At 61.0% G+C, this 24369-nt stretch overlaps 1 protein-coding gene across 15 annotated transcripts in view; it reads left to right on the top strand.

The window, feature by feature from the left end:
* The window catches only part of DOCK6 (dedicator of cytokinesis 6), a 34624-nt gene that overhangs the window by 1636 nt on the left and 8619 nt on the right, over nt 1-24369 (top strand). For 6 of the 15 annotated variants that reach the window (XR_009463877.1, XR_009463876.1, XM_059732331.1 and 3 more), the window contains exons 1-36: nt 1763-1830; nt 2430-2520; nt 3376-3551; nt 4271-4339; nt 4926-5040; nt 5787-5999; nt 7204-7289; nt 7588-7654; nt 8053-8202; nt 8427-8507; nt 9072-9240; nt 9570-9685; nt 10054-10147; nt 10502-10664; nt 11148-11265; nt 11433-11503; nt 12269-12407; nt 12971-13072; nt 13523-13609; nt 13897-14110; nt 14399-14548; nt 14998-15143; nt 15520-15624; nt 15974-16069; nt 16695-16835; nt 17409-17522; nt 17981-18142; nt 19006-19145; nt 19406-19575; nt 20421-20575; nt 21274-21456; nt 22082-22208; nt 22444-22528; nt 22703-22799; nt 23222-23356; nt 23850-24002. Coding sequence is in view for 13 of the 15 variants with exons in the window: in XM_059732331.1 (XP_059588314.1) it covers nt 1778-1830; nt 2430-2520; nt 3376-3551; nt 4271-4339; nt 4926-5040; nt 5787-5999; nt 7204-7289; nt 7588-7654; nt 8053-8202; nt 8427-8507; nt 9072-9240; nt 9570-9685; nt 10054-10147; nt 10502-10664; nt 11148-11265; nt 11433-11503; nt 12269-12407; nt 12971-13072; nt 13523-13609; nt 13897-14110; nt 14399-14548; nt 14998-15143; nt 15520-15624; nt 15974-16069; nt 16695-16835; nt 17409-17522; nt 17981-18142; nt 19006-19145; nt 19406-19575; nt 20421-20575; nt 21274-21456; nt 22082-22208; nt 22444-22528; nt 22703-22799; nt 23222-23356; nt 23850-24002 (4533 nt within the window). In the remaining 2 variants the exon portion in view is untranslated. Of the gene's footprint in view, nt 1-1762; nt 1831-2035; nt 2080-2426; nt 2521-3375; nt 3552-4270; nt 4340-4925; nt 5041-5786; nt 6000-7203; nt 7290-7587; nt 7655-8052; nt 8203-8426; nt 8508-9071; nt 9241-9569; nt 9686-10053; nt 10148-10501; nt 10665-11147; nt 11266-11432; nt 11504-12268; nt 12408-12970; nt 13073-13522; nt 13610-13896; nt 14111-14398; nt 14549-14997; nt 15144-15519; nt 15625-15973; nt 16070-16694; nt 16836-17408; nt 17523-17980; nt 18143-19005; nt 19146-19405; nt 19576-20420; nt 20576-21273; nt 21457-22081; nt 22209-22443; nt 22529-22702; nt 22800-23221; nt 23357-23849; nt 24003-24369 lie in introns of those variants that run through there. The other 9 variants (XM_059732330.1, XM_059732334.1, XM_059732333.1 and 6 more) reach the window with 9 other exon arrangements.

Below are 24369 nucleotides of genomic sequence, written 5' to 3'. Positions count from 1 at the left end.
GCAGACATTGGACCGTGTGTGTTCCGGGGGGGGAGGAGGGGGGAGAGCTGGGGCTGTGGGGCTCAGGGGAAAAGAGGAAAACCTTCTGGCCTGGCACATGTAACACTCACAGATCACACATGTGCTTAGTCTCTGCCCTGGCAGGGCTGCGGGAGCAGGTAGGACTGCATGGCCTCAGCATGGCTCTGTGGAAGTGCCGGGGTCCAGGGCTCCTCTGTCAACACCAACCCTTCCCCTTTCTTCCTGCCTCTGTGTTTTCCCCTGCCTCAGTTTCCCCAGCTGGACCCTACCTCAGTTGGGTGAGCCCTGAGTCTCGAGCCTGAAATTGAGCCTGAACTCCTGGGTTCAGTGCCCATCCCTCCCTGTCCATTCACCACGCTTCCCCTTATACCCATGGTGAAACTGAGGGGCAGCATGGGCTTCCATGCAGGAATTGGCAGGGGGGCATCTGGAGACGGCTTCTGCCCCTTAGAGGCCTCATTTCCCCATCCCCCCTCCTAATCCCCCCCTCCCCCAGGGTCTCAGCTGCCACATCCTGTCCTGATGGCACCTGCCTCTCCTCCCCCCCGGGCTGTACATGGCATATGAGACAGACAGCTTGAGGTGGGAAGGGTGGAAGGGGAGTGAGGGAGGGACTTGGTGGGGGCAGTGGGGCCATTAATCCCCTCCCCCTGCATCCCAGACATCTGCTTCCCCTTGAGCTCCTGCCTCCCCCAGCCTGTCCAGGCCTCCAGCCCATTGCCATTTGCCTTCCCATTGCCATTTGCCAGCCCATTGCCTTCCCATTGCCTTTGATGGTGGGGAGAGAGCAAGTCTCCCTGTTTTACTAGGAGGGGTAAACTGAGGCAGGGGGAATCTCCTCAAGTGTCTGGCAGATGCCCCTGGTGCCCCCAGTCTGGTTCCTGGGGGGTGGGTCAGGGGTGGAATTCTATGGGCAGCCTTAATTGCCTTGGCATGGGGGGGCAGGTCCTGAGGTTGGGGAGTGTGGAGTGGGGGCTCAGAGGGTGGGGGGTCATGGCCTGCTGGACCTGCCCCCCCAGTCACCCAGGGAATGCCCCCCAGATGCAGGGAATGTTCCCTCCATGTGCCCCAGATCGCACCTGCCTCCAGCAAAGCTGCCCCCACTTTTCCTTGGCTGGGGCGGGGTGTGGCAAAGGGTTGTTGCTCCTCTGATGAGCTAGGTAGGATTGGGCTGGAATCGAGCAGGGATGGGAGATCCAAGAGAGGACGCAGCTGTAGAGGGAAAACCGGGGGCAGGGTGAGTCTCTGCACTTCCCAGTATTGCCAGTAGCCTGCTGGCTGTGCTCCCACCAGATCCAAGGGCTCCCAGGCCAGATATTTCCCAGGAAGATGGAAAGTTGTGGGAAGGGGGCATGAGCTCACCCTTGCCTTGCCCCAGGGCAGCACAGAGGGCTGCGGTTGGGGGGGGCACAGCAACTGGTTGCTCTCCCTAGAGCTGGGCTGACAGCAAGGAGGGGTCTGGGGTCAGCACCTCTGGTTCTGGCTGCCTCCCCAGTCCCTTGTCCCCTGAGACCAGGGCTGGGAGTTAGGGTAGACCCCAGGAATCCGGCCTCCCAGCCCTCCCCTGCTCTCAGCCTCCAGCTCCCACTCCTCCCAGCATGGGGAGGGAACCCCAGGTGCTCCCTGCTGCCAACCCCCAGTCCCTTCCCAGAGCTGGGAGAGAACCCTGGCCTCTGAGCTCCCAGCTGGCTGTAGGAGGTGGTGCCTCCTGGTGCCTGGAGCCTGTGCTGGGGGAGTGGGGGTGGGGCGGGGCTAGATGGGCTCCTTCCTGACTTTTCCAGGGACCCAAGAGGCCAGGCAGCTAGCGAGGTCTCAGAACACCTACCTGGGTGCTCTTGCCAGTCCATGTGATTGAAGCTGTGCCAGGCGCTGCACGGGGAGCTGGACCCAACTGGCAAAGCACCCTGTCCCCAGGCCTGCAGGGCTGCCAGAGAACCCAGGAGTCTGGGCTCACAGATTAGTGTCTGTATTCACAGCCAATGTCTCTGGGTGCCGTGGAGAAGAGGGGATCTGCCAAGCCCTGGGATGCATGGGTTCTTTCCCTGCCCTGTCCTGGGGGTAGGATCTGGAACCCAGGATGCTTGGGTTTTCTCCCTGCTCTCTTGGGGGGTGAAAGCTGGAAGCCAGGACTCCTGGGCTCTCTCCCTGCCCTGTTGTGGCAGCAGGGGGGGGAGGGGGGGGCACGTTGGTGAGAGTGGAAGCCAGGACTCCTGGGACCTCTCCTCAGCTGTCCCATTGGGCAAATCTGTCCTGTGCCTCAGTTTCCCTGGCTGTCATTGCCCTTCCTTGTGCACAGCCCTGGGGTTATCAGAGGGAAGGGGGGACATTTGCCCATGTCTGCAGGGCCTTGGGCCTCCCCCAAGTCCCAGAGTTTCCCACCCCCACTAATGTCAGATTCTGCTCAGCAGGATGGTGGCCTCCGAGGTACGGAAGCAGATGTCGCGGGAGCATGGGAGCTCCCCCCAGCTCTCAGAGCGTCGCAGTGGCTCCCACCAGACCGTGAGTGACCCCTCCTCCCCTTCCCCTTGCAGAGAGAACCCAGGAGTCTCCCCCTCCCTCCCTGATCTGGCCCTGGAGGGGGTGGGAACCTGGCTGGGCTCCCACGGCCTCAGCTTCCCCTTCCTGTGGGTTGTGGTTCCCGCCCTCGCCTCAACCACAGCTGCTGGGATTTCCTGTAGCCCAGGGGGAGGGATGTGGCTGGGGGGGCATAGAACCCAGGCATCTGGGCTCTCAGCCCTGCCCCCCCCAGCCAAGGTGGAACCCAGGCATCTAGGCCCCCAGCCCACCCCTCTAATCACTAGACCCCACTGCCCCCCGCCCACCCCAGCCAGGATGTCCTGGCTCCCAACTCCCCTCTGCTTGAATCAGCAGACTCCACTCCAGGGAAGGAACCCAAGTGTCCGCGCTCCCGTTCCCCATGCCCCCCAACTCTGATCATTAGGCCCTGCTCCCCTCCCAGAGTCAGGGAGGAACCTAGGCCTCCAGGCTTCTAGTCCCTTGCTGTAGCCACCACTCCCTTCTCTTTCAAAGCCACAATGAAACCCAGGTGTCCTGGCTCACTAGCCCCCGCCTCGCTCTTACCACTAGACCCCACTGCCCTCCATAGCTGGGGCTGGATGGAAGAGTCTGCCCTCCCCACCCCACAACAGATAGACTCCAGGAGCTCTAGCTCCCAGCTCCCTTTTGCCCCACACAAGACAGAAATCAAGAGTCCGGGTGCCCCCTTGACTCCCTCCTGCATCTAACCTGGGCTCAGACTCTGCCCAGGCCCTGTGAGTGCCCTGATGCGGGGTTTGGGTGGGGGTGGGTGCTATGAACTTCCTAAGGACAGTGCCTTGTTGCCCCCTGCCCCAGGTGCCGCTGGCAGAGGTGGTGGAGCCACTGGATGTGGAGGAGTTCCTGGCCGCCCACCCCCCTGAAGCTGAGTCAGGGCCCCTGCGTGACCTGGCTGACTTCCCACCTGATGACCTCGAGGTCATACAGGAGCCACGGGAGCTCCGCACATTGGAGCCAGGGGTCCCTGAGGAGGGGTAAGTGCTGCAGAGAGGAAGTGGGGGGGGCAGCTGCCCCACTGTACACATACCGAGGTGCTACATACCCCCCTCTTAGTGAGTAAACTGAGGCGTGGTGGTGCAGCTGGACCCTGAGGTGCAGAGCAGGGCTGTGTTGGAGCTCATGAATGCCTGGCTTTCCATGCTACCAGGGCAGGGCTGGGGAGAGGACCTACATGTCCAGGCTCCAGCCCTGGGCACCTTCCAGCCTCAAGAGACTTGTAGGAGGTCAGGGGTCACCTGCCCCCCCCCCCCCCCCCCCCCGAGGACCAAGGCTTCTGGGCTCTGGGGGGTAAGGGGTCACCTGCCCCCTGTCCCAAGAGGATCCAGGCTCTGAGAATTCAGAAGTGAAGGAGACACCTGCCCCCGCCATGGAGCACCCAGGTGTCTGGGCTCTAGCCTGGGCACCTTTCAGCCTTAAGGGGCTTCTGAGAGGCCAAAGGTTAAGGGGCCACCTGCCCCAGCCAATGAGAACCCAGACATCCAGGAATGGGACCCAGGTATTCAGGCTCAAGCCCCAGGCACCATCCAGTGTCAAGGGACCTTTGAGAAGTCAAAGGTCAAGGGTCACCTGCTCCCACTGAGGAGAACCCAGGTGTCCAGGCTCCATCCCTGGGTATTGTTCAGCCTCAAGGAACCTCTAGGAGGTCATAGGTTAGGGATCAGGTGTTACCTAACCCCAACGTCTTCTCCCCAAGGATGCTGGACATGCGAACACAGGATGCAGTGAAGACCTACACTGAGGACTGGCTGGTTGTACGCCGGAGGTCAGTGCCTGGTGGGAGTGGGGAAGGGGATTGTGTCCCTCTCATGGTGGGGGGCAGATCTGGCTCTTGGGGCCTCTTGGTCCCTGACCACCCTCCTGGGTGCTGGGAGGTAGGATGAAGAGGAGCCAGGACTCCTGGGTTCACCCACACCTCTGGAGGCCATTGAGGTATAGTGGTGAGAGTGGGGGTTGACCAATGAGCTGGGGTGGAGTGGGGCATAGGTGGGAGAGCTGGGCTGAGCAACAGGGAATGAGAGGTGGGGTGTCTATCCCCTCATCCATTCACCACCACTCCCCCACAAAACTGAGGAGCAGTGTGAGCAGTTCTGGGTCTGCTCTGTAGATGGATGGAGCTCCCCCCCCCCCAGCCTCCTGTCCCATAAAGGTGGGGGAGGGGTTGGTTCTGTATGGGGAGGGAATGATGATGTCAGACAGGTGACAGTTCCTCAGTTTCCCCAGACACTTCCCTGCCTTATGGAGAAGTCTCTATGTGCCTGTGAGGGGCTGAGCCCATCCTTTCCACCTGCCCTGTGCCACCACCCAACTCGATGACCTAGCTCCTTCTGCCCCCCACCCCTTCCTCCCAGGTACCAGGGCTTGAGCACGGCTTACACTCCCATCACCCCGCAGCGGCAGCGAGAGCGGCAGCAGGGCCTGCCCCGGCAGGTCTTTGAGACAGATGAGCCAGAGGTGGAGGATGTGGTGAGTCCCCCAGGGGGTGAGAGGGGCAGTGGGGTCTAATGGTGAGAACAGGGGTTGTGGCAGTGGGCCAGGGCACCTGGGTTCCAATCTTGGCTCTGGAAGGGGAGTGGGTTATAGTGGCTAGAGTGAGGAGCTGGAAGGATGGATACCTGGGTTCCACTAGGCTGTGGGAGGGTGGGAGCAGGGGGGTCTGGTGTTTCAAGTTGGGTGGGGTGGGTAGGAGCCTGAATGCCCTGGTCCCTCCCTGGCTAGGGGAGGTGGGGTTTTACCTGAGGTATCATCACCTGAAGCTCTGGGAAAAACTTCTTCACAGGGTGTCCAGACTGTGGAATAAACTCTCCAGAGGTGGTTCAATCACCTACCCTGGAAGTCTTCAAGAGGAGACTGGTCAGTCACCTCGCTAGAGTTACCTGTCCCCAGTTGTCTTTCCTGCCTAGTGCAGGGGGGCTGGACCCAATAATCTTGTGAGGTCCCTTCTAGCTCTTTACAATCTATGAATCTGAAAACAGTGTGGTCTAGGGGTTAGAGCAGGGAGGGCCTGAGAGCCCAGGCACTGGGTTCCAACTCCAGCCCTGGGCAGGGAGGGCAGGGGGATGGGGAATCAGGGCTGGAGATGGCAGGGCAGGGTGCTGTTGGGCACAGGGTTGGGGGTAGACAGAGGGGCTAGGGAGCTGCAGGGGTAGAGGGGTGACTGGGGGGCAGGTCCAGCAGGCCATGACCCCACTTCTTATCCCATCCCCTACCAGGAGGAGCGGCGGCGCAGCTCAGGCTCGTTGGATGAGACGCCACGTGGCAGCTGGGCGTCTAGTATCTTCGACCTGAGGAACTCAATGCCTGATGCACCGCTGCCCGGCCTGCTGGAGCGCACAGCCCCCGAGGAGGCTGACCTGCGCAATGCTGCCCTGCGCAGGGAGGGCCGCCACCCTGAGATCTTGGCCCTCTTTCCTGCCCCTGATGAGGTGTGCCTGCCCCAGCCCTCTCTTGGATGTATTAGGGTAGTGCCTGTCATTTGCCTGAGGGAGCCAGTCCTTCTATTGGGTGCATTACAGTAGCCCCATCTGCTGCTGCTCTGCTATTGGGTGCATTATGCTAGCCCCTACCTGCCCCATGGGAGCCAGCAGCTGATGCTCCTCTATTTGGTACAGTGTGATAATCCCCTACATATCCCTGTTCCATGGGAGCCAGCAGCCACTGCCCTTCTACTGGGTGTGTTTATAGTAATCTCCTACTTATTCCTGCCCTTTTATTGGGACCATTATGGTTCCTAGATTCCCATGGGACTGGGGGACCAGCCGCTACTGCTACCTTTCTCTTAGAGGTATTTCCATATTTCATAAACATAGATTTCATAGACATTAGGGCTGGAAGGGACTTCAGAAGATCATCGAGTCCAGCCCCCTGCCCAAAGGGCAGGAAGTCAGCTGGGGTCATAGGATCCCAGCAAGATAAGCATCCAGTTTGCTCTTGAAGGTGTTCAATGTAGGCGCTTGAACCACTTCTGCTGGCAGGCTGTTCCAGACCTTGGGGGCTCGGACAGTAAAGAAATTCTTCCTTATGTCCAGCCTGAAACCGTCTTGCAGTAGTTTATGACCATTCGACCTAGTCATCATCCCTTGGGGCGCTTTGGTGAACAAACGTTCCCCCAGATACTGGTCGTCATCCCTGATAAACTTATAGGTGGCCATCAGATCACCCCTGAGCCTGCGCTTTTCCAGTAGGTTATAGTGGCTAGAGTGAGGAGCTGGAAGGATGGATACCTGGGCTCCACTAGGCTGTGGGAGGGCGGGAGCAGGGGGGTCTGGTGTTTCAAGTTGGGGGGGGGGGGGGTGGAAGCCAACAGCACTGCCCTTTTATTGGGTATGATGTGGTAGCCTCTGCCTGCCCTATGCCCCATGGGAGCCAGCTGCTGCTGCCCCTCTATTCAGTGTTTTATGGTAGCCCCTACCCCAACCCCTGCTGCCGCCCTTCTTTAAGTGTATGACACCTTTCTATTAGGTGTATTATGGTAGCACCTCTCCTAGTCCCATTGCTTGGTGTCCCCACCAGATTACAGGCAACATTGGACCCCCACCTCACAAACTAAGGGACAGAAGGATATGGGAGGGGTGAAGCCAGGGTTGGAACCCATGTGTCCTGATTTCCCCCCACACCTCCCCACCCTAGGATGAGGCAGTGGAGCGCCGCAGCCCCCCAGAAATGCCCCGGGAGCACTTCGGGCAGCGCATCCTGGTCAAGTGTCTGTCCCTTAAGTGAGTCCAGCCCTGGACCCTGTGGGGGAAGGGGGTGGGGTGTTTCCTTCCCCAGGGCATGGAGCCAAGGGCACCCCCACACCCCTTCCCCTCCCAGTGCCAGCCAGGGGACTCGGGAGTCCTGGTTCCAAGCCCCTCCTGCAACCCAGAGACTCAAACCCCCTGGAGTTGTGGATTGGACCCAGGTGTCTGGGCGCTCAGTCCACGAAGACCAAAGGGGCTGGGGATGGGGGACTTGGGGCAGGGGCAGGAGGAGGGGATCCTTTCAGCCCCACGGCCTGTCTGTCTGTCCATCCAGATTTGAGATTGAATTCGAGCCCATCTTCGGGTCTCTTGCCCTTTATGACATCAAGGAGAAGAAGAAGGTACCAGGGCTCTACAGACTGGGCTTGGGGTGGGGCCTCAGGGCTGGAGGTGTGTCCTAGGCTGTATGGACTAGACCAGAGGTGGGGGCTTTAGGTTGGGATGTGTCCTGGGGCATATGGACCAAACTACAGGGTGGGGTCTCTGGCCAGGGGACATGTATGGGGTTATATGGACCAGGCCGGAGGGCAGGGCCTCTGGGCTGGGGGTATGTATATGGATTTAGCATAAGGGATATGTCCTGGGCTATATGGACCAGGTCAGGAGGCAGGGTCTCAGGGCTGGTGGCACGTGTGGGGCTATACAGACCTCAGGGTTGGGGGTATATATGGGGCTGTACAGACCAGGCCAAGGGCAGGTGTGGGCCTGGGCTGCATTGACTGAGTCACATGATCTCTAGATTTCAGAGAACTTCTACTTTGACCTGAACTCAGAAGCAGTGAAGGGGCTACTGCGGGGCCACAGTGCCCCCCCAGCCATCTCTAGCCTGGCCCGTGCTGCCATCTTCTCCATCAGCCACCCCTCCCCTGATATCTTCCTTGTCATCAGGGTCAGTGAGGCAGGAGGCACTCGCTTCCCTCCCAGAGCAAGGAGAGAGCCCAGGTGTCTGGGCTCCTATCTCCCCTGCTCTAACCCACCTCACCCCACTGACCCAGGTGTCCGGGCTTCCAGCCCCCACTGCTCTAACCTCCCCAGTCCCCACTCCCCTGCCAGGGCTGGGGGAGAACCCAGATGTCTGGGCTGCCCCCCATGTTCTAACCTGTCTTCTCCCAGCTAGAGAAGGTGCTGCAACAGGGGGACATCGGGGAGTGCTGCGAGCCCTACATGGTGCTGCGGGAGGCAGATGGTGTCAAGGTAGGTGTTAGTCCAGTTCTGCCCCCCTGCCCTCCCCCAGCACCCTTCCCCCTCACGACAGGAAGAGAACCCAAGCATCTGGGCTCCCAACCTCCCCTGCTCTAATCCACCAGAACCCCACTCCCCTCGTAGAGCTGGGAGAGACCCCAGGCGCTCAGGTTTCCAGGCGTTGCCTGTCCAAACATCCTAGAACCCTGTTCTCTTCCATGGGTGGGACAAAACCCAGGCATCTGTGTTCCCAGCACCCCCCCCTGCTCTAACCCCCTAGTCCCCATTCTCCTCCCAGGGCAAGGATAGAACCCAGGCATCCGGGCCCCCACCCTGCTTTAAAACCCCAGCCCCTGCACTCCTAGAACTAGGGAAAGAACCCAGGTGTCTGAGCTCCCTGCTCCAACCTCCCAGCCCTCCTCAAGATAGAACCCAGGTGTCTGGGCTCCCCACCCCACCCCCTGCAGTGAGGCTGGAGCCATAGTTATCTCCCTACCCCTCCATATTGTGAGGGGCCCTTACTGGGAGCTGGGGGGTCCTGGGCCCTACTGACCACCCTCTGTCCCCCCCGCTCAGAACAAGGAGAAGCTGGAGCGGCTGCGGACGGCGGCAGAGCAGTTCTGCAGCCGCCTGGGCCGGTACCGCATGCCCTTTGCATGGACAGCTGTACACCTGCGCAATGTCCTCAGCAGCGCCAGTGCTCCCGAGCGTGACCCCCTGGACCCTGATACTGGTGTGTGGGCAGGTGGGTAGGGTGGGGAGTGTTGGAGCTCCCATGATAAGCAGGGCCATGCCCATGCAGGTTGTGGATGGGAGACCAAGTAACAGGGGGACCTTGGATGGAGGTGCTGACTGGGGTGAGTGAATGTTGTGCTTGCAAAGCTAAGCAGGGTCAGGCTGCATAGGGCCTGGGTGGGAGACTCTTGAGGGCCAGACTTTGGGGGAGTCCTTGGATGGGGGTACTAAGTATGGTGGGCAGGGTTGAGCATGTACAGGACACAGATGGGAGGCCAAGGGGGAAGGGGCCTGGCCCCTGCCCTGGGGCTTAAGTCTTGGGCTTGGTTCCCCGGGCAGATCGTAAGGGCACCTGGAAGCGGCGGACACTGGATCGCCTGAGCGTGGGGGATGAGGCCTGTGGCTTTGGCAACTTCCGCCCGGCTACACTCACGATCACCAACTTCTTTAAGCAGGTCGGGGGTGGGTGGCAGGGCCAGGATTTTGTGGGAGTGGCACAGCATGGCCTGGGGTCAAGGTCCCTGCTTGGTTGTAGCCAGACTTGCATGGGGTGGGGCTTCAGCTTGATTGACAGGCAGAAGATTTGCCTGGCTGCACTATGTAGAGGTATAGCTGTGGGTGGGGTGGGGCTAAGTCCCTGTGGAGGCGGGGCTTGTGGCAGGTGATGCTGTTGCAGAAAGGGCTCCTCTTCCTGGTGGGGGTTGAGCGCCTGGGGCTGCCTGGGAGGCAGGGCTCTTCAGGAAGCACATGCTTCAAGGGGATGGGCAGGGCTTGCAGTGGGCAGGGCCTTGCTGTGAGGCCTCCCCCACAACTGTCTCTACAGGAGGGTGACCGCCTAAGCGATGAGGACCTGTACAAGTTTCTGGCTGACATGCGGCGTCCATCATCTCTGCTGCGGCGGCTCCGTCCCATCACAGGTGCTGGGAGGGGCAGGGACCCATGGGGGCAATGGGAAGGAGGGGAGGGGAGAAGGGGCCCTGCAGGGGGCATGAGGGATCATCATGGTCTTGACCAAAGGGCTGTAAAGTAGGCATAAGGCCCTGCCCTGGGGCTGCTAAACCCAGAGCACTCCTCAGGCTGCCCTAACCACCTTATATAAGGGTCTTGTATAAGGCTGGGGGTGGGAGGTGCATGGGACATACTTCCAGGAGTATGCATGGCTTTGGTCGTCTCCCTGACCCCCAGCCTCCAAATCCTTGTGCCTCTGGCTTCCTATCAGCCCTTGGGGCCACCCTGATACTCACCCCCTCACCCCGTTTCTGCTCCCCCAGCTCTGCTGAAGATTGACATCTCTCCGGCACCCGAGAGCCCCCACTACTGCCTGTCACCGGAACTGCTGCATGTGCAGCCCTACCCTGACCCCCGTGTGCGGCCCACCAAGGAGATCCTGGAGTTCCCTGCCCGTGAGGTCTTTGCCCCCTACACCATGTACAGGTATTAGGGGTGGGGGTGTAGGGGAGTAGTGGGGAATGGTGCTGTCTGCTGCAGGCTGGTGGAAGCTGCAGCTGCTCCTGGATTTTTTTTGTGGGGGGGAACTGAGGGATAGAAATAGGAAGCCTCCCCCCCATGCACACACACTGCAGAGCCTTTTATAAGGGAAGGGGGTATGGACACCAGCCTTCTGGATGCTGCACCTCGCCCAGAGCTGGTCATGGAAGCCAGATGTCAAGCCCCGCCATCCTCCCTAACACATAGATGCACCTTCCTTATACACACTGATTTTCCCCCCTCCCATGCTGGGGGTAGAACCCAGGAGTCTGGTTCCACAGCTGGGTCTGGGACCCCAGAGTCCAGGCCCCCTGCTTCCTTGATACACTTTTCTAGCACTCACTGATTTCCCACCTCCTGTGCCAGGGGTGGAACCCAGGAGTCCAGGCCCACTTCTCCCCGTTAACCCATCACTGTCTTGTCCTGCAGGAACTTGCTCTTCATCTACCCCCAGAGCCTGAACTTCAGCTCGCGCCAGGGCTCCATGCGCAACATTGCCATCAAGGTGCAGCTCATGGCTGGTGAGGACCCCAGCCAGGCCCTGCCAGTGAGTGCCCCCTGTCTGTCCCCTGGAACAGGGGTGGACCCAGCAGTCTGGATAATCTCCCCCCAGCCATGGAACAGAATTAGTAACCCATGCTTCCTGGCCTCTGCGTCCATCCAGTGCCAACCTGTGCCTGTCTCTCTGTCTGTCCCTCTTCTCTGCTACTCCAGGTGATTTTTGGGAAGTCAAGCTCCAGTGAGTTTACACAGGAGGCCTACACAGCTGTGGTCTATCACAACAAGTGGGTGTCCAGGCCAGGGAAGGGGATATGGAGGGCAGGCATAAGGGTGGGCAGAGCCCTGATTGGAGTAGGTGAATATGGCAATCTGCTTTTGTGGGAAATTATGGCTGGAGGAGGAGGGCAGGGACCTGCTGGGTGGGAACCTTGGAGGATATTTTGGTGACTATGGTCATTAATGGGGGGTGGGGGGCAAGCTAGGATATGGGGTGGGGGTCTTCTGGAGAATGTGGTATTTGTGTGGGGGGGGGGGAGGGGGGTTCTGGCTGGAGGTGCAGCAGTTATTGCCGGATGGAAACCCAGGTGAATCACATAGTCATTTGTGTTGGGGGTGGGTGCCAAACTGGGATTGATGGTTGAGATAATTTGGTCAAGGTAATTTAGTGGGGAGGGAGGGCATGAAACCAGGTTTGGCAGTAGAAGTATTCTGGTAAATACAGTAGTGTGTGTGTTTGGGAGTGTGCCAAACTGGGATTGGCAGTGGGGATATTCTGGTGAATATGGTAATGTGCCCTGGAAGCAGGGTGGATTGCTGGGTGAGAACCTGGGTAAATATGGTAATTTGTGCAGGGAGGGGATGTGCCAGGCTGGGATTTGAAGTTAGAGCTATTTCAGTGAATGTGGTAAATTGGGATGGGGGAGGTGCTGAGGCAGGATTGGAGGGTGGGGCTATTGTAGTGAATATGATAATAGGGGGAGGGCTGGCAAGGGGGCTCAGCCAAGGTTGGGGGGTCAAGGCTGTTCCCAGTACCCCTGTCCACTCCACAGGTGCCCGCAATTCTATGAGGAGGTGAAGGTGATGCTGCCGCCGGCACTGGGCGACAGCCACCATCTTCTCTTCTCCTTCCACCATGTGGCCTGCCAGCCCCGCCCCCACACCCTGCCTGACGCCCCCGTTGGCTACACGGTAGGCCCAGACCCTACCCCCACACCCCACCCAGGGCACCCACTGGCTACATGGAAGAGGCCCCCTTAGTCCTGATGTGCCTGTTGACTGCATGACAGGCTCTACCCTGGCTCCAGGCCATGCCCCACACCCTGCCCAGTGCGCCCATCAATTACACAGTAGGCCCTGCCCCCCTAGTCCAGGCCCCACCCCCTGTTAATCCTGCTCCCACACCCCACCTGATGTCCCCATTGGCTCTACTTTAAGCTCTGCCCCTTGCCCCAGACTCTACCCCAGGCCCCACCCAATACCAACAGGCCCTGCCCTCTACCAGCTCCACCCCCAGTCCAGGCCCTGCCCCCTGCCAGTCCTACCCTTATTTGGGCCACACTGCTGGCTGCACCCCTTGCCCTCCCAGCCCCCAGCATCCCCTATGGGGTGCCCCTAAATCTAGAGTCCTACCTGGGGTTTCTGCCCCCTGGAGACGTCCTTCCCCTCCCTTCCCTTCCCCTCTCACCCCAGGGGCTGTGGAAGGGTTCTGGCACTGCCCCCCCACTCCCCATTTTGTGTCCTGTCTCTTGCAGTGGGTGCCTCTGATGCAGCATGGGCAGCTGCGCACGGGACCCCTGTGCCTGCCTGTCTCTGTGGACAAGCCTCCCCCCAGCTACTCTGTCCTCACCCCTGACGTGAGTGCGGGCACCAGGAAGGGCGGGCGGGGTGCCAGGGGCTTCCTGAGCTGGGGGGGAGTTGTCTGTCTGTCCCCCACTCAGCTGGGGAAACTGAGTCAGGGGCCGGAGGGGGGGAATCCTAGATGTTGGGCAGGGGCTGGGGGGTGGGTCCCACAGGGGAGTGTGTGTGGAGGGGCAGGGGAATCTTCATAGGGAAGGGTCTGTGGGGTGCAGGGGGGAATCTTGGCAGGGGGCACAGGGGTCCTGGGGAGGGCAAGAGGGAATCTGGAGTGGTTCTGGTGGAGCAGGGCAGGGATCTTGGGGGTGCCCTAGAGGGTCTGGGGGGGTTGAGGGAGGGGCCTGGGGCATTTTGCAGGGGGTGGTGGGGGTGTCAGGGAGATCCTGGGCAGTAAGGGGGATGTTGGGGGTGGTCCTGACCCCCCAGCTGTGGCTGTGATGTGGCACCAGGTGCAGCTGCCTGGCATGAAGTGGGTGGACAACCACAAGGGCGTGTTCCATATGGAGCTGCGGGCCGTCTCCTCTGTGCACACACAGGTAAGAGGGCAGGGGTGGGGGGGTGCATGTGTGTGTATGTCCATCTGTGTGAGCAAGCACAGGTGCAGTCATCTGCATGCATGTGTGGGCATTTGTATGCCTGTGTACACATCTGTGGGTGTGTCTGCATGCGTGTGTCTGGCTGCACCCATTTCTCTCCAGCCCTGGGCCCTTCCCTGCCTTGGGGGCCAGGACACCTGGATTCCCAGCCTGTTCTGTGCCCCCAAGGGACACCCATGAGGGGCTCCCCCAGCCCTGACTGACCCCCCCCTCCTTCCCCCTGGCAGGACCCAGCACTGGAGCGGTTCCTGGCACTGGGGAGGGCGTTGGAGGTGGGGCCATGTGGTGGGCGGGGGGCAGCGGTGCTGGAGGCAGAGCTGCGGGCCAGTCTGGGGGGGTTGCGGGGGGCCCAGCCCCAGCCCCTCGTTGCCTTCAGCCACCAGCTGCTTGATCGGCTCCTGCGCCTCCTCACCCGTCCTCCTCTTATCAACGGCCAGACCGGTGAGCACCCAAATCCTGGGAAGGGGTAGGGGGGTGGAACAGAGGAGTGCTGGGAGCCTGGATGCTTGGGTTCTGTCCCAGCTCTGTGGTGAGAGGGGCTGGGAGCCTGGATGCCTGGGTTTTCTTCTGCTGGGTAGCCAAGCAGTGCCAGCCCCTCCCCTGACCTTGCTATCAGAGCCCCCCACCCAACTCCACCCCCGGAACAGGGCACTGCCACCATTTCCCAGGTGGGAAGACTGAGGCACAGGAGAGAGAACCCTGGTGCTCTTAACCCTGCATTGCCTGCAGTGAATGTGGGCCGGGCAGCCTTCGAGACCCTGGCCGTCTTGGCCAACCAGATTGACCGCAGCTTGGAGGGCAGCCGGGACACCCACGGCCGCTGCCCCGTGCTGGCTGCCTATGTGCACTTTGCCTTCCGCCTGCCCGGGACAGAACGCGGTGAGCTCCAGGGGGTGCTGGAAGCCCGGATGCCTGGATTCTGTCCCAGTGTTGGGGGGGACTGGGGTTTGGTGGGCTAGAGCCAGGGGGAGCTGGATGCCCAGACACCTGGATTCTCTCCTAATTCGGGGAGGGAGGTCTAATGGGTTAGAGCAGGGAGCATTTGGGACCCTGGATACCTGGGTTCTCTCTAACTGGTGGAGCAGGGGTGCTGGGAGCCTGGATACTTGGGTTCTCTCTGAGTTCTGAGAGGGGAGTGGGGTATAATGGGTTAGAGCAGGGTGAGGCTGGGAGCCTGGATGCCTCCCCCATCTCTGGGAGGGAAGCTGGAGCCCTCTGGGTAGTTAATGCAGGGTGTGGGGGGGGGCAGGGTTCCTCGGGGCTTCTGGGCTCTCTCCTCCCCCAGCCTTCCTGGACACCCCCAGGGTCTGATCCTTCCCTCGCTGCAGAGGCCAACGCCCCGGACCAAGACCCCCTCCATCCCCCCACTGGCCTCCCCCTATCCCGTGCCAAGAGCATCAGCTGTAGCAACCCCGACCTGGCCAGCAACCCCTGCTGCCCCGACGAGGAGGTACAGCACATCCTGGGCACCAAGGTATGGTTGGGGGTGGGGGGGGGCAGCCTGGGCTTTGACTTGGCTCATGATGAGTGGTGGGGAGGAGGGTCTTCCCTCACCCAGCTTGGGGCTTTGGGGGGGCTTGAGTCCTGCCCCCCCAGCTTTGAGCACTGGGGGGCTCTGGGCAAGGGTCAAGGGGGAGGCTGGGGTCCTGTCTTCCCAAAGCTCAGGGCTCTGAGGGCTCTAGGTTGGTGTCTGGTGGGGGCTCTGGATGGAGTCTTGGGGGTGGGGGCTTGGGTGGTGAGGGGCTCTGCACTGGAGCCTGGGGCAGTGGGAGACTTCAGGCTGGGCTCGGGGGTGGGGTCCATGCTCCAGCCTGCTCCACCCCGCACTGAGCTCCCCCTTTATCCCCCAGGGCATCGACCGCTCACACTCATGGGTCAACGCTGCCTACGCCCCTGGGGGCACCAAGGCTGTGCTCCGTCGCCCCCCACCCCCTGCTGGCCCCGACCCCAAGCAGGTGCCCCCAGCCCTGATCCTACCCACCTCAGGCTTGATCCTGCCCCTTCCTCTTGGTTCTCTCCCTGTCTCCGGGCTGGTTCAGCAGCAGATCCCAGGGAGGGAGGAGGCAGGGACCGTGTTCTCTGTCTCTGTCTTCTGCTTCTCACAAGGGGTTAATTGGGGGGGGTGTTAATGGAGGGTCACCTCTACCCCCTGTCCTTGGGACCCAAGGAGTTTAGGCAAGGGGAGGGGTCTCTCCTTATTAACCCTGTGGCTGCTGCAACCGAGGCTGCCCCCCCACTCCTCAGTGACCCCTTTGCCCCCTGGTGACCCCCATGCCTTCATGGTGCCCCCCCGTGCCTATCCAGCTGGTGCATGAGGAGCTGGCGCTGCAGTGGGTGGTGAGTGCGAGCGTCGTGCGAGAGGCTGCCCTATGCCAGGCCTGGTTCTTTTTCCAGCTCATGGTATGTGGAGACCCCCTGGCAGCCCTTTTTCCACCTCCCCCCCCATGCCCCTAGTGCCCCTCCAGGCTCCCCTTGCTCCAGCCACCTGCCCCAGCCCCCCCTAGGGTCCCCTGGCTCCTTGTAGTGCCCCCTGCCCCAGGTCCTTCCCAGCCCATTAATTCCTTCCTTGCTATACCAGCCCATTACTGGGGCAATGTGGTAGGGGAAGAATGTGATCTCCTCCTGTCTTGTCAGGGTGGGGGGGGCCTCATCTCTCATCCCCCAACTAGGGGAGGAGGGTTCTGATCCTGCAGGGGATCCCAGTTCCATGGGTTGGGGGAGGCACAGATCTTGCAGGGAGAGGGCTAGCTCCTGCAATTGGAAGGAGTGGGGGCCTGATCCTGTGCAAGGGGAGCGGGTAGAAGGCTCTGATACAGCAGAGAGCCCTGATCCTGAAGAGGGCTCAGATCCTGTGGGCAACCGGGGTCCCCAGTCCTGTTGGGGAGGGGGCCTGATTCTGTGACGGGGTGAGTATGAGCCTGAATCTGCAGGGAAGGAGGGCTCCAATTCTGTGGGGGGCAGGGGCCTGATTCTGCAGAATGGAAGGTCCTGTTCCATCACAGACCCAGCTTCTCTTCCCCCCAAGACCAAGAGCCTAGCACTGCACCTGTACCGAGCTGGGCGGCTGGAGGCTCCGCGGCGCCTGCGCCTGCCCCAGCGCTTTGCTGATGATGTGGCTGCCCTGGTTTGTGCCCTCAGCACCGAGGTTGCTGCCCGCTGCCACCAGGTCCGTCTCTTCCGCGCCCCACCCATCTGTATGTCTGGTGTGTCTGTTCTTTGCCTCCTGCTTATCCTTTCCCCCCAGCTTAGTGTCTCTCCTCTGGGACTCTCTGTCCTTGGCTATGGGTCTGGTCTAGGCCTACATGTCTGTCTTTCTGCCCATCCCTGCCTCCATTAACTCCTTCCTACCCTCCCCACACTCTCAGGGTTCCAGAAGTTCCTCTGCTCCCCGCTCCTGCTACCAACCTCTGTCTGTCCTGGCCCACATGTCTGCCTGCCCCTTCCTCTTGCAGTCTTCCACCCCACCCCCCATTACCCTTCCTGCCCAATGCTTGGAGCAGCTTCAGGAGCCCCTTTCATCTATCTGTGCTCTTCCCAGGCCCACTGGTATGCCCATGTCTGTACCTACGTACCTATCCCCCCCCCCAATTAACCCATTCCTTCCTTATTGGGTCCCTCCCCTTCCATCCATCTATCTGTGCCCATGCGTTTCTTCCCCTCCATTAACTCTTCCTGCCCTGTGCTTGGGTCACAGCCCCCCACAACAGCTCACCGTCCCCTTTTCTGCCTGCCCTCCCAGGACATGGAGCTGGTGGAGCGCCTCAACACCAGCCTGGGCTTCTTCCTGGCTGACCTGCTGTCACTCATGGACCGTGGCTTTGTGCTGGGCCTTGTCCGTGCCTACTATAAACAGGTCCCGTGGGGGGGCAGCAGGGGACCAGAAAGGGAGTAGAAGGTCTGCAGAGCTGGGGGGGGCAACAGGAGTCATGGGGCTGTGGAGGGGCGCTGGGGCTGGGATTAAGGCTGGGGGGGAGATCCAGCCATGCGGCTGCACGAAACCCTATGGAGAGGGGAGGAGTTTGTAGCACAGGGGGGAGTCCTGATGGGAGAGCAGGGGGGCCTGATAGAGGAAAGGGAAGTCTGTGGGGCTGGGGAGCCTATAAGGGACCCAGGTGGGGGCCTGATGGGGGCAGGGGAGGGGGGGAGTCTATGGGATCCTATAGTGGAGCAGGGGTGTCTGGTGAGCATCTGTTGGGGCTGGAAAGGCCAAGCTGAGGCCTAAAGGGCTGGGGGAGTCAGTTCTGCCCAGCTGTGGGAGGTAGGGGGGCAAGGCAGTGACCTGCACCCCTCCCCCCCCGCATCTCCCGGCAGGTGGGGGCGCGGCTGGCAACTGCCCCGAATCCGTCGGTGCTGCTGGGGCTGCGGCTGGATCTGCTGCGCATCGTCTCCAGCCACGAGCACTACGTCCCCCTCAACCTGCCCCTGGGCAGCCTCTCGCCCCCTGCCTCGCCCTCACCCTCTGTCTCCTCCCAGGTAGGCCCTGCCCATGGCTCCTCCTACCCACCAGAGCCCAGCCCAGTTCACCACACCTGCCCTCAAGACATCCCCCCCACAGCCTCCCCCCCACATGCTACAGATGCCTACCACAAGCTCTGTTCCCTTGTGGCCCACATGCTTCATACCACCTGCCAGGCCCCACCCACAAGCCATGCCCACTGCAGCCCCTCCCATGTGCTACAGAGCCATGCCCACCACAGCCCCTTGCACGTGCCACTGAACCATGCCCAACCTGGCCACATGCACCAGGTTCTTCCCCCTTGTAGCCCCTGTCCTCTGAATTAGGTTCCAGGCCCTGCCTACCCTCACCCATGTCACCCCTACGCACCCTTGCCATGTGCTCTGGGCTCCACCCACTTCTTGCCTGTGTGCTCTGGGCTACCTGGTAGGCTCTGCCAATCCTCACCTGTATAAGGCATGCCCATCCAGCCCCACCCAAATGCCATGGAGCCATACCCCTGTGTCCTCCAGGCTCCACACCATCCATAAACCACACCTGCTATAGCCCCTCCCACTTGCCATGGAGCCACTCCTGCCCTAGCCATGTGCTCCAGGCTCCACCCACCCCACTCACAAAGCCTGCCCATGTGTCATGAAGCCCGGCTCACCTGACCATACTCTAGACTTCACCCCTTCACAGCCTGTGCTTTAGGCCACATGCCAGGCTCTGCCTACCCCACAAGCCATGTCCATGCCACCAAGCTACACCCCCTCTGGCATCTATACCCCCTCTGCCATGTGCTCCATGTAGCTCCACCTACATTGACCCCCATGCCATGCCTGGCCCCCTTCCGTGTCCACATCACACCATGCCAGTTCATGGTCCCACTCTTGCCCAGGGCTCGGCCTTTTCCAGTCAGGCACCGGAGCAGCGCTGGGCCCACATGCTGGAGTTGTCAGGGCCCTTCCGACGGCAGCACTTCCTGGTGGGGCTGCTGCTGTCCGAGCTGGCTCTGATCCTGGAAGCCGATGGGGACGAGTAAGTGGGGGAGAGACTGGGGATGCCTGGGTTCTTAGTGTGGGGGAGGAGTGTGGTACAGAGCCTGAATACCTGGATTCTCTCCACAGCTCTGGGAGGGGAGTGAAGGCTGGTGGCTTGGAACAGGTGGCTTGGAGACACCTGTGTTCTCTGGAAAGGCAGTGGGCCTGGGGGGTTCATGGGGAGCTGGGAGCCTGGACACCTGGGTTCTCTACCCAAGCTCTGAGAGCAGCTCTGACCCCCACCCTATGCTCCACCAGTGCCTTGGCCCTGCAGAAGAAGGCTATAGGGGCCCTGCACAACCTGCTGTGCAGCCATGAAGCTGACCCTCGCTTGGCTACGCCTGCTGCCTGTGCCCTTGTGGCCCGTCTCTACCTGCCACTCATCACCATCGTCATGGATGTGCTGCCTCAGCTGCATGATTTCAGTGGTGAGCCCTGCCCTGCCCTGCCCATAGCCTCTGGGGAACCAATGCATCCAGGCTTCTGCTGCTGCTCCCTGTTCTCACCACTTGATCTGACCACAGGGAAGAACCCAGGTGTCCTGGTCTCCAGAGCCAACTCCCTTAAACTGACCAAGTGAGACCAGCAGGCAATGGGAGAGTCCCTGTTCCCCTGAGCACTACTGCGAGTAACAAGGAATAACAGCCATAAGTTGATGGAGAGTAGATTCAGGCTAGATATCAGGAGGCGCTACTTCACAGGGCAGCTAGGATCTGGAACCAACTTCCAAGGGAAGTGCTTGCTCCTATCCTGGGGGTCTTTAAAAGGAGGCTAGATAGACATCTTGCCAGGGTCGTACGACCCCAGCATTCTTTCCTGCCTATGGCAGGGGGTCGGACTTGATGATCTGCTCAGGTCCCTTCCAACCCTTCCAACTATGAAACTGAGGACCCAGGCATCTGGGCTTCCAGCCCCCTCTGCTTTAACCCTGCCCCACCCTGCCCCTTCCCCCTGGGAGCTGAGAGAGAACATAGGTGTCCAGGTTCCCAGCCTCCCCTACTCTAACCCCCCAGACCCCACTTCTCTACCTGTGCTGGGCTAGAACCCAGGTGTCCTGGCTGTTGCCTCCCTGCTCCCACTCTCACCACTAAACATGATTGCCCTCCCACATGGCAGGGAAGAACCCACTCATCTTGGTTTCCTGCCATCTCTGCTGTATCCTAGCTCCCCTCCCAAACCAGGGCAGGGAAAAGAACCCAGGTATCCTGGGCTCCAGAGCTGGGATAGAGCCCAGGTGTCTGGGTTTAATGACACTCCTCTCCTGCCTCTGCAGAGACTCACAGCCCACGTGGGCGCCTGGTCCCGTCCACGCTGGGGGATGACGGTGATGGAGATGGCAGCACCATCAGCCCTTCAGTGGCGATGGCCATTGCAGGGTCGCCCTTGCCACCTGTGCCCTGCCCTTGCCCCTCCCCGGGGCCGGCAGTTGTGAGTAGCCATGGGGTGGGTTGGAAGGAGGGCCTCTTTCCTGGGACTCTGCCCCCTTCGGGCCTGGGCACAGAACCCAGCTGTCTGGGCTCCTGCTTTGATCTCCTGCACTCCACACCCTTCCAGAGCTAGGAGAGAACCCAGGCATCTGGCCCCCATCCCTTTTCACCTCAGAGTAGCGATGAAACCCAGGCGTCCGAGCTGTTTAGACCCCCAGGGCCAGGGCCAGAACCCAGGCATCTGGGTTCCCAGCCCACTTCTCCTTCAGCATCAGCCCCCTTCCCCTTCCAGAACTGGGACAGAACCCAGGAGTCCAGGCTTCTCATCCCATTAGATGCCCACTCCCATCCTGGACCTGGGAGGCCCTCTCCTACTCCAACCCCTCAGTCCCTCCCCCCTCCCTGGACTGAGAAAATCCAGGCATCCCAGCTACGCTTTCTCACTACACACTCACTCCCTTTCAAGGCTGGAGATACAACCCAGTTGTCCAGGCTCCCAACTCCCCCTCTCACTCAATGCCCACTCCCCTCCTAGAGCTGGGAGAAGAACCCAGGCACCAACTGCCCCAACCCTAGTTGTCCCTCCCAGAGCCCCCCATGCCCCCATCCAGGTGCCAGGCAGGGGCAGAACAAAGCAGAGCTGCCCCCGCCGCCCCCCCCCCCCAACTGTGCCCTGACCCCCTGCCCTGGTATCTGCAGGGGGGGCGGGCGAGTGGGGGGCTAGCACCAGAGGCGACACGGGAGCTGCTGGGCTGCCTGCTGTGGGTGCTGAAGGGTGCAGACCCTGACGTCCTGCGGGGCTGGCTCACTGACCTGCCCCCTGCCCGCCTGGCCCGGCTGCTCGACCTGTTGCGGCTCTGCACTGCTGCCTTCTGCTACAAGGTGCGGGGGTTGCGGGGGAGGAGAGAAGGGGTGGCAAAGGAGGGGTGTAGGGGGGCCTGGGACAGAGCTGGATCGTGTGTTGGCATGTGCATGCATGTTCGTGTGTTGGCACATGAGTGTTGCCATTTTGCATGCATGTTGCATGTGTGCATGTGTTGTCTGCATGTTGCGCGTGTTAACACGCATGTATTGGCAGACACGCATGTTGATGTATGCTTGTCTGCATGTGTGCGCGGCCTCTGTAAATACATGGGCATAAAGGTGTGTGTGTGTTGGCATGTGCAGGCATGTCTATACATGTGTGTACGGGTTTGTGTTCACATGAGCATGCATGTCTGGGTAGGTAGGATGCACAGGTTATGTCTACACGGGTTTACAGGTATATGTACGTGCATGTGTATCTGCATCTTTCTGTGTGCATATGTATAACCTCTAGGAGGGCTGCACGTAAGTGTGGGTAATTGTGTTCCTGTCTGCATGCACAGCTGTGTGTGTCTGCATGCATGTCACTCTGTGTGACTAAGGGGGGCTGCAGGTGGGGGTGAGGGGGGCTGGAGGGGTACACGTGTATGTGCTCACTTGTGTGTGCATGTGGGCAGTATATGCACATGTTTCCTGTGTGTAGGGCCGTCCAGGTGGAGAGCGCGGGCACCGCTTGCCCCTAGCCCAGTCACTGGACATGCGGGCACGGCTGGAGGAGGCCATCCTGGGCACTGTGGGTGCCCGCCGGGACATGGTGCGCCGCAGCCGTGGTGAGAGCCCCCGCAACCTGCCTCAGCTTCAGCCCCCAGTCCCAACTTCCCCATATCAACTCCCCCTGCCCCCCCCACCTATACCCACAGCCCTGGCTTCAGGCCCCTGCCCCCCCAAACCTGCTTTAGCATCATCCCCAACTCCTCCCATCCTGCGGACTGCCCCACCCCCCAGGCTGGGAACATGGCTGGGCTTCTGGGCCAGTCCCCCCACCCCATAACACTGTCCCTCCAGAGCGCAGCCCCTTGGGGCCACATGAGAACGTGCGATGGAGGAAGAGCCTGACACACTGGAGACCTAGCACCGAGAGGCCTGATAAGTACGTGGGAAGGGGTTGCTGGGTGTGCAGGGGACACTGGGGCGGGGGTATAAGGCTATGCCCATAAGGGATGATGGCCCCTGGGGGGCGCAGAGCCAGGCTGAGGGGGTCCTGGGCTGAGGGGACTAGGTCTTGTGCTGGGGCAGGGTCTCATATCACCCTCCCCACCCCCAGGACCAAGGAGGAGGTGGAGCAGGAGGTGCTGGTCGAGGGGAACCTGGTGACTGAGGCCAACCTGATAGTGCTGGACACGCTGGAGATTATCGCCCAGGTGCTGGGAACAGGCCCCTAAATCGGGAGAGAACGCAGGTGTTTGGGCTCCTAGATGCTCCTGCTCTAACCCTCAAGGACTCTACTTCCCTTCACCCAGAGAACCCAGGTGTCCGGGCTCCAAGCCCCCCTGCTCTGACCCCTTCCCCCCCCCTTTCCCTGTCCAGAGAATTTAGGTGTCTGGGCTCAAATCCCACAGGATCCCCTGCTGTAATCCCAGAGACCCCCTCCCCAAGTGAGGACAGAACCCAGGTCTCCAGGCTCTCAGCCTGCCCCGCTTGCTGTCACTCCCCAGCCCCTACTTGCCCTCAGAGAACCCAAGTGTCCAGGCTCCTAGTGCCCCCTGCTCAAAGCTCCATGCCTCAGAGCTGGGGAGAGAAGCCAGGCATCTGGGATTCACCTGCTCTGACCCTGTGCCCACAGACACTGCCACTGGCCGAGGCCCGGGACAGCCTGCTGGGGGTGCTGCTGCGGGTGCTGCTGCACAGCATGGCCTGTGCACCCGGTGCCGTCTACCTGCAGCACAGCCTGGCCACCCAGCGTGCCCTGGTGGCCAAGGTGAGACCTCTCCCCACCTGGCTGCAGGTTCAAGCCCTGTGCCTGGCATCTCATGGATCTTGGGTGGGTGGGTGGGTGGGGTGGGGCCTGTGGGGAGGCCAGGTCTGCACCCAGAGTGTGGAGAGAACCCAGGTGTCCAGGCTGGCACCTGACCCTGCTCCCTTCCCAGAGCTGAGGAAAAAACCCAGGTGTCTGGGAGAGAACCCAGACGTTAAGCCCCTTCCCCTTCTGCCACTGACCTTCCTGAGCTGGAGAGAACCTGCGTGGCCACCCCACTCCCAAGGCTGGGGAGAGAACCCAGGCATCCAGGATCTATCCCCATCCCCCCTGCTCTAATCGTGCCACCCCCTACCCCTCCAGCTGGAGAGAACCCAGGTGTCTGAGCTCCCAGCTCCCCCTGCTGTAAGTCCCCAGCCCCACTTGCCTCCCAGCGTTGTGGGGAGAACCCAGGCATCCAGGGGCCAATCTCACCCTGTCTCTCTGTTGTGGGCAGTTCCCAGAGCTGCTGTTTGAGGAGGATGCGGAGCTGGGAGCTGAGCTTTGCCTGCGGCTGCTGCGGCTGTGTGGGAGCCATGTGGCTACAATCCGGGCCCACGCCAGTGCCTCACTCTACCTGCTCATGCGCCAGGGCTACGAGACTGCCCATGTGAGTGCCTGGGACCCCCTGTGTTCAACCTGGTGACCCCTCAACTGAGGGAGTCCCCCCATGCCCTGGGGATCTATCCCCTACCCTGGAGACCCTCTAATGTCCTTCCTGAGGGACTGTCCTTCCTGTGGGGACCCCCTTCTGCTATGCGGACCCTCTGTGCCCTGGAGACCCCCTCCCCACACCCAGGGAGCCCACTTTGCTCTGGAGACCCTTACAGTGTCTTGGGGTTGACCATGTCCTGGGGACTCTGCCCTTCACTTTGGGAACCTCCATGATTCCCTTCTGCTGCCATGCATCTGCTTTTGGGGGGGAGCACAGCTGCTGAAAGGGGGCAGTCTGCCCTGTCCTGTGCAAAGCAGCATGG

Source organism: Alligator mississippiensis, chromosome 8 (assembly GCF_030867095.1).
Source record: "Alligator mississippiensis isolate rAllMis1 chromosome 8, rAllMis1, whole genome shotgun sequence".
NCBI classification, from domain to species: Eukaryota; Metazoa; Chordata; order Crocodylia; family Alligatoridae; genus Alligator; species Alligator mississippiensis.
This window is presented reverse-complemented; position numbering and strand designations above follow the sequence as displayed.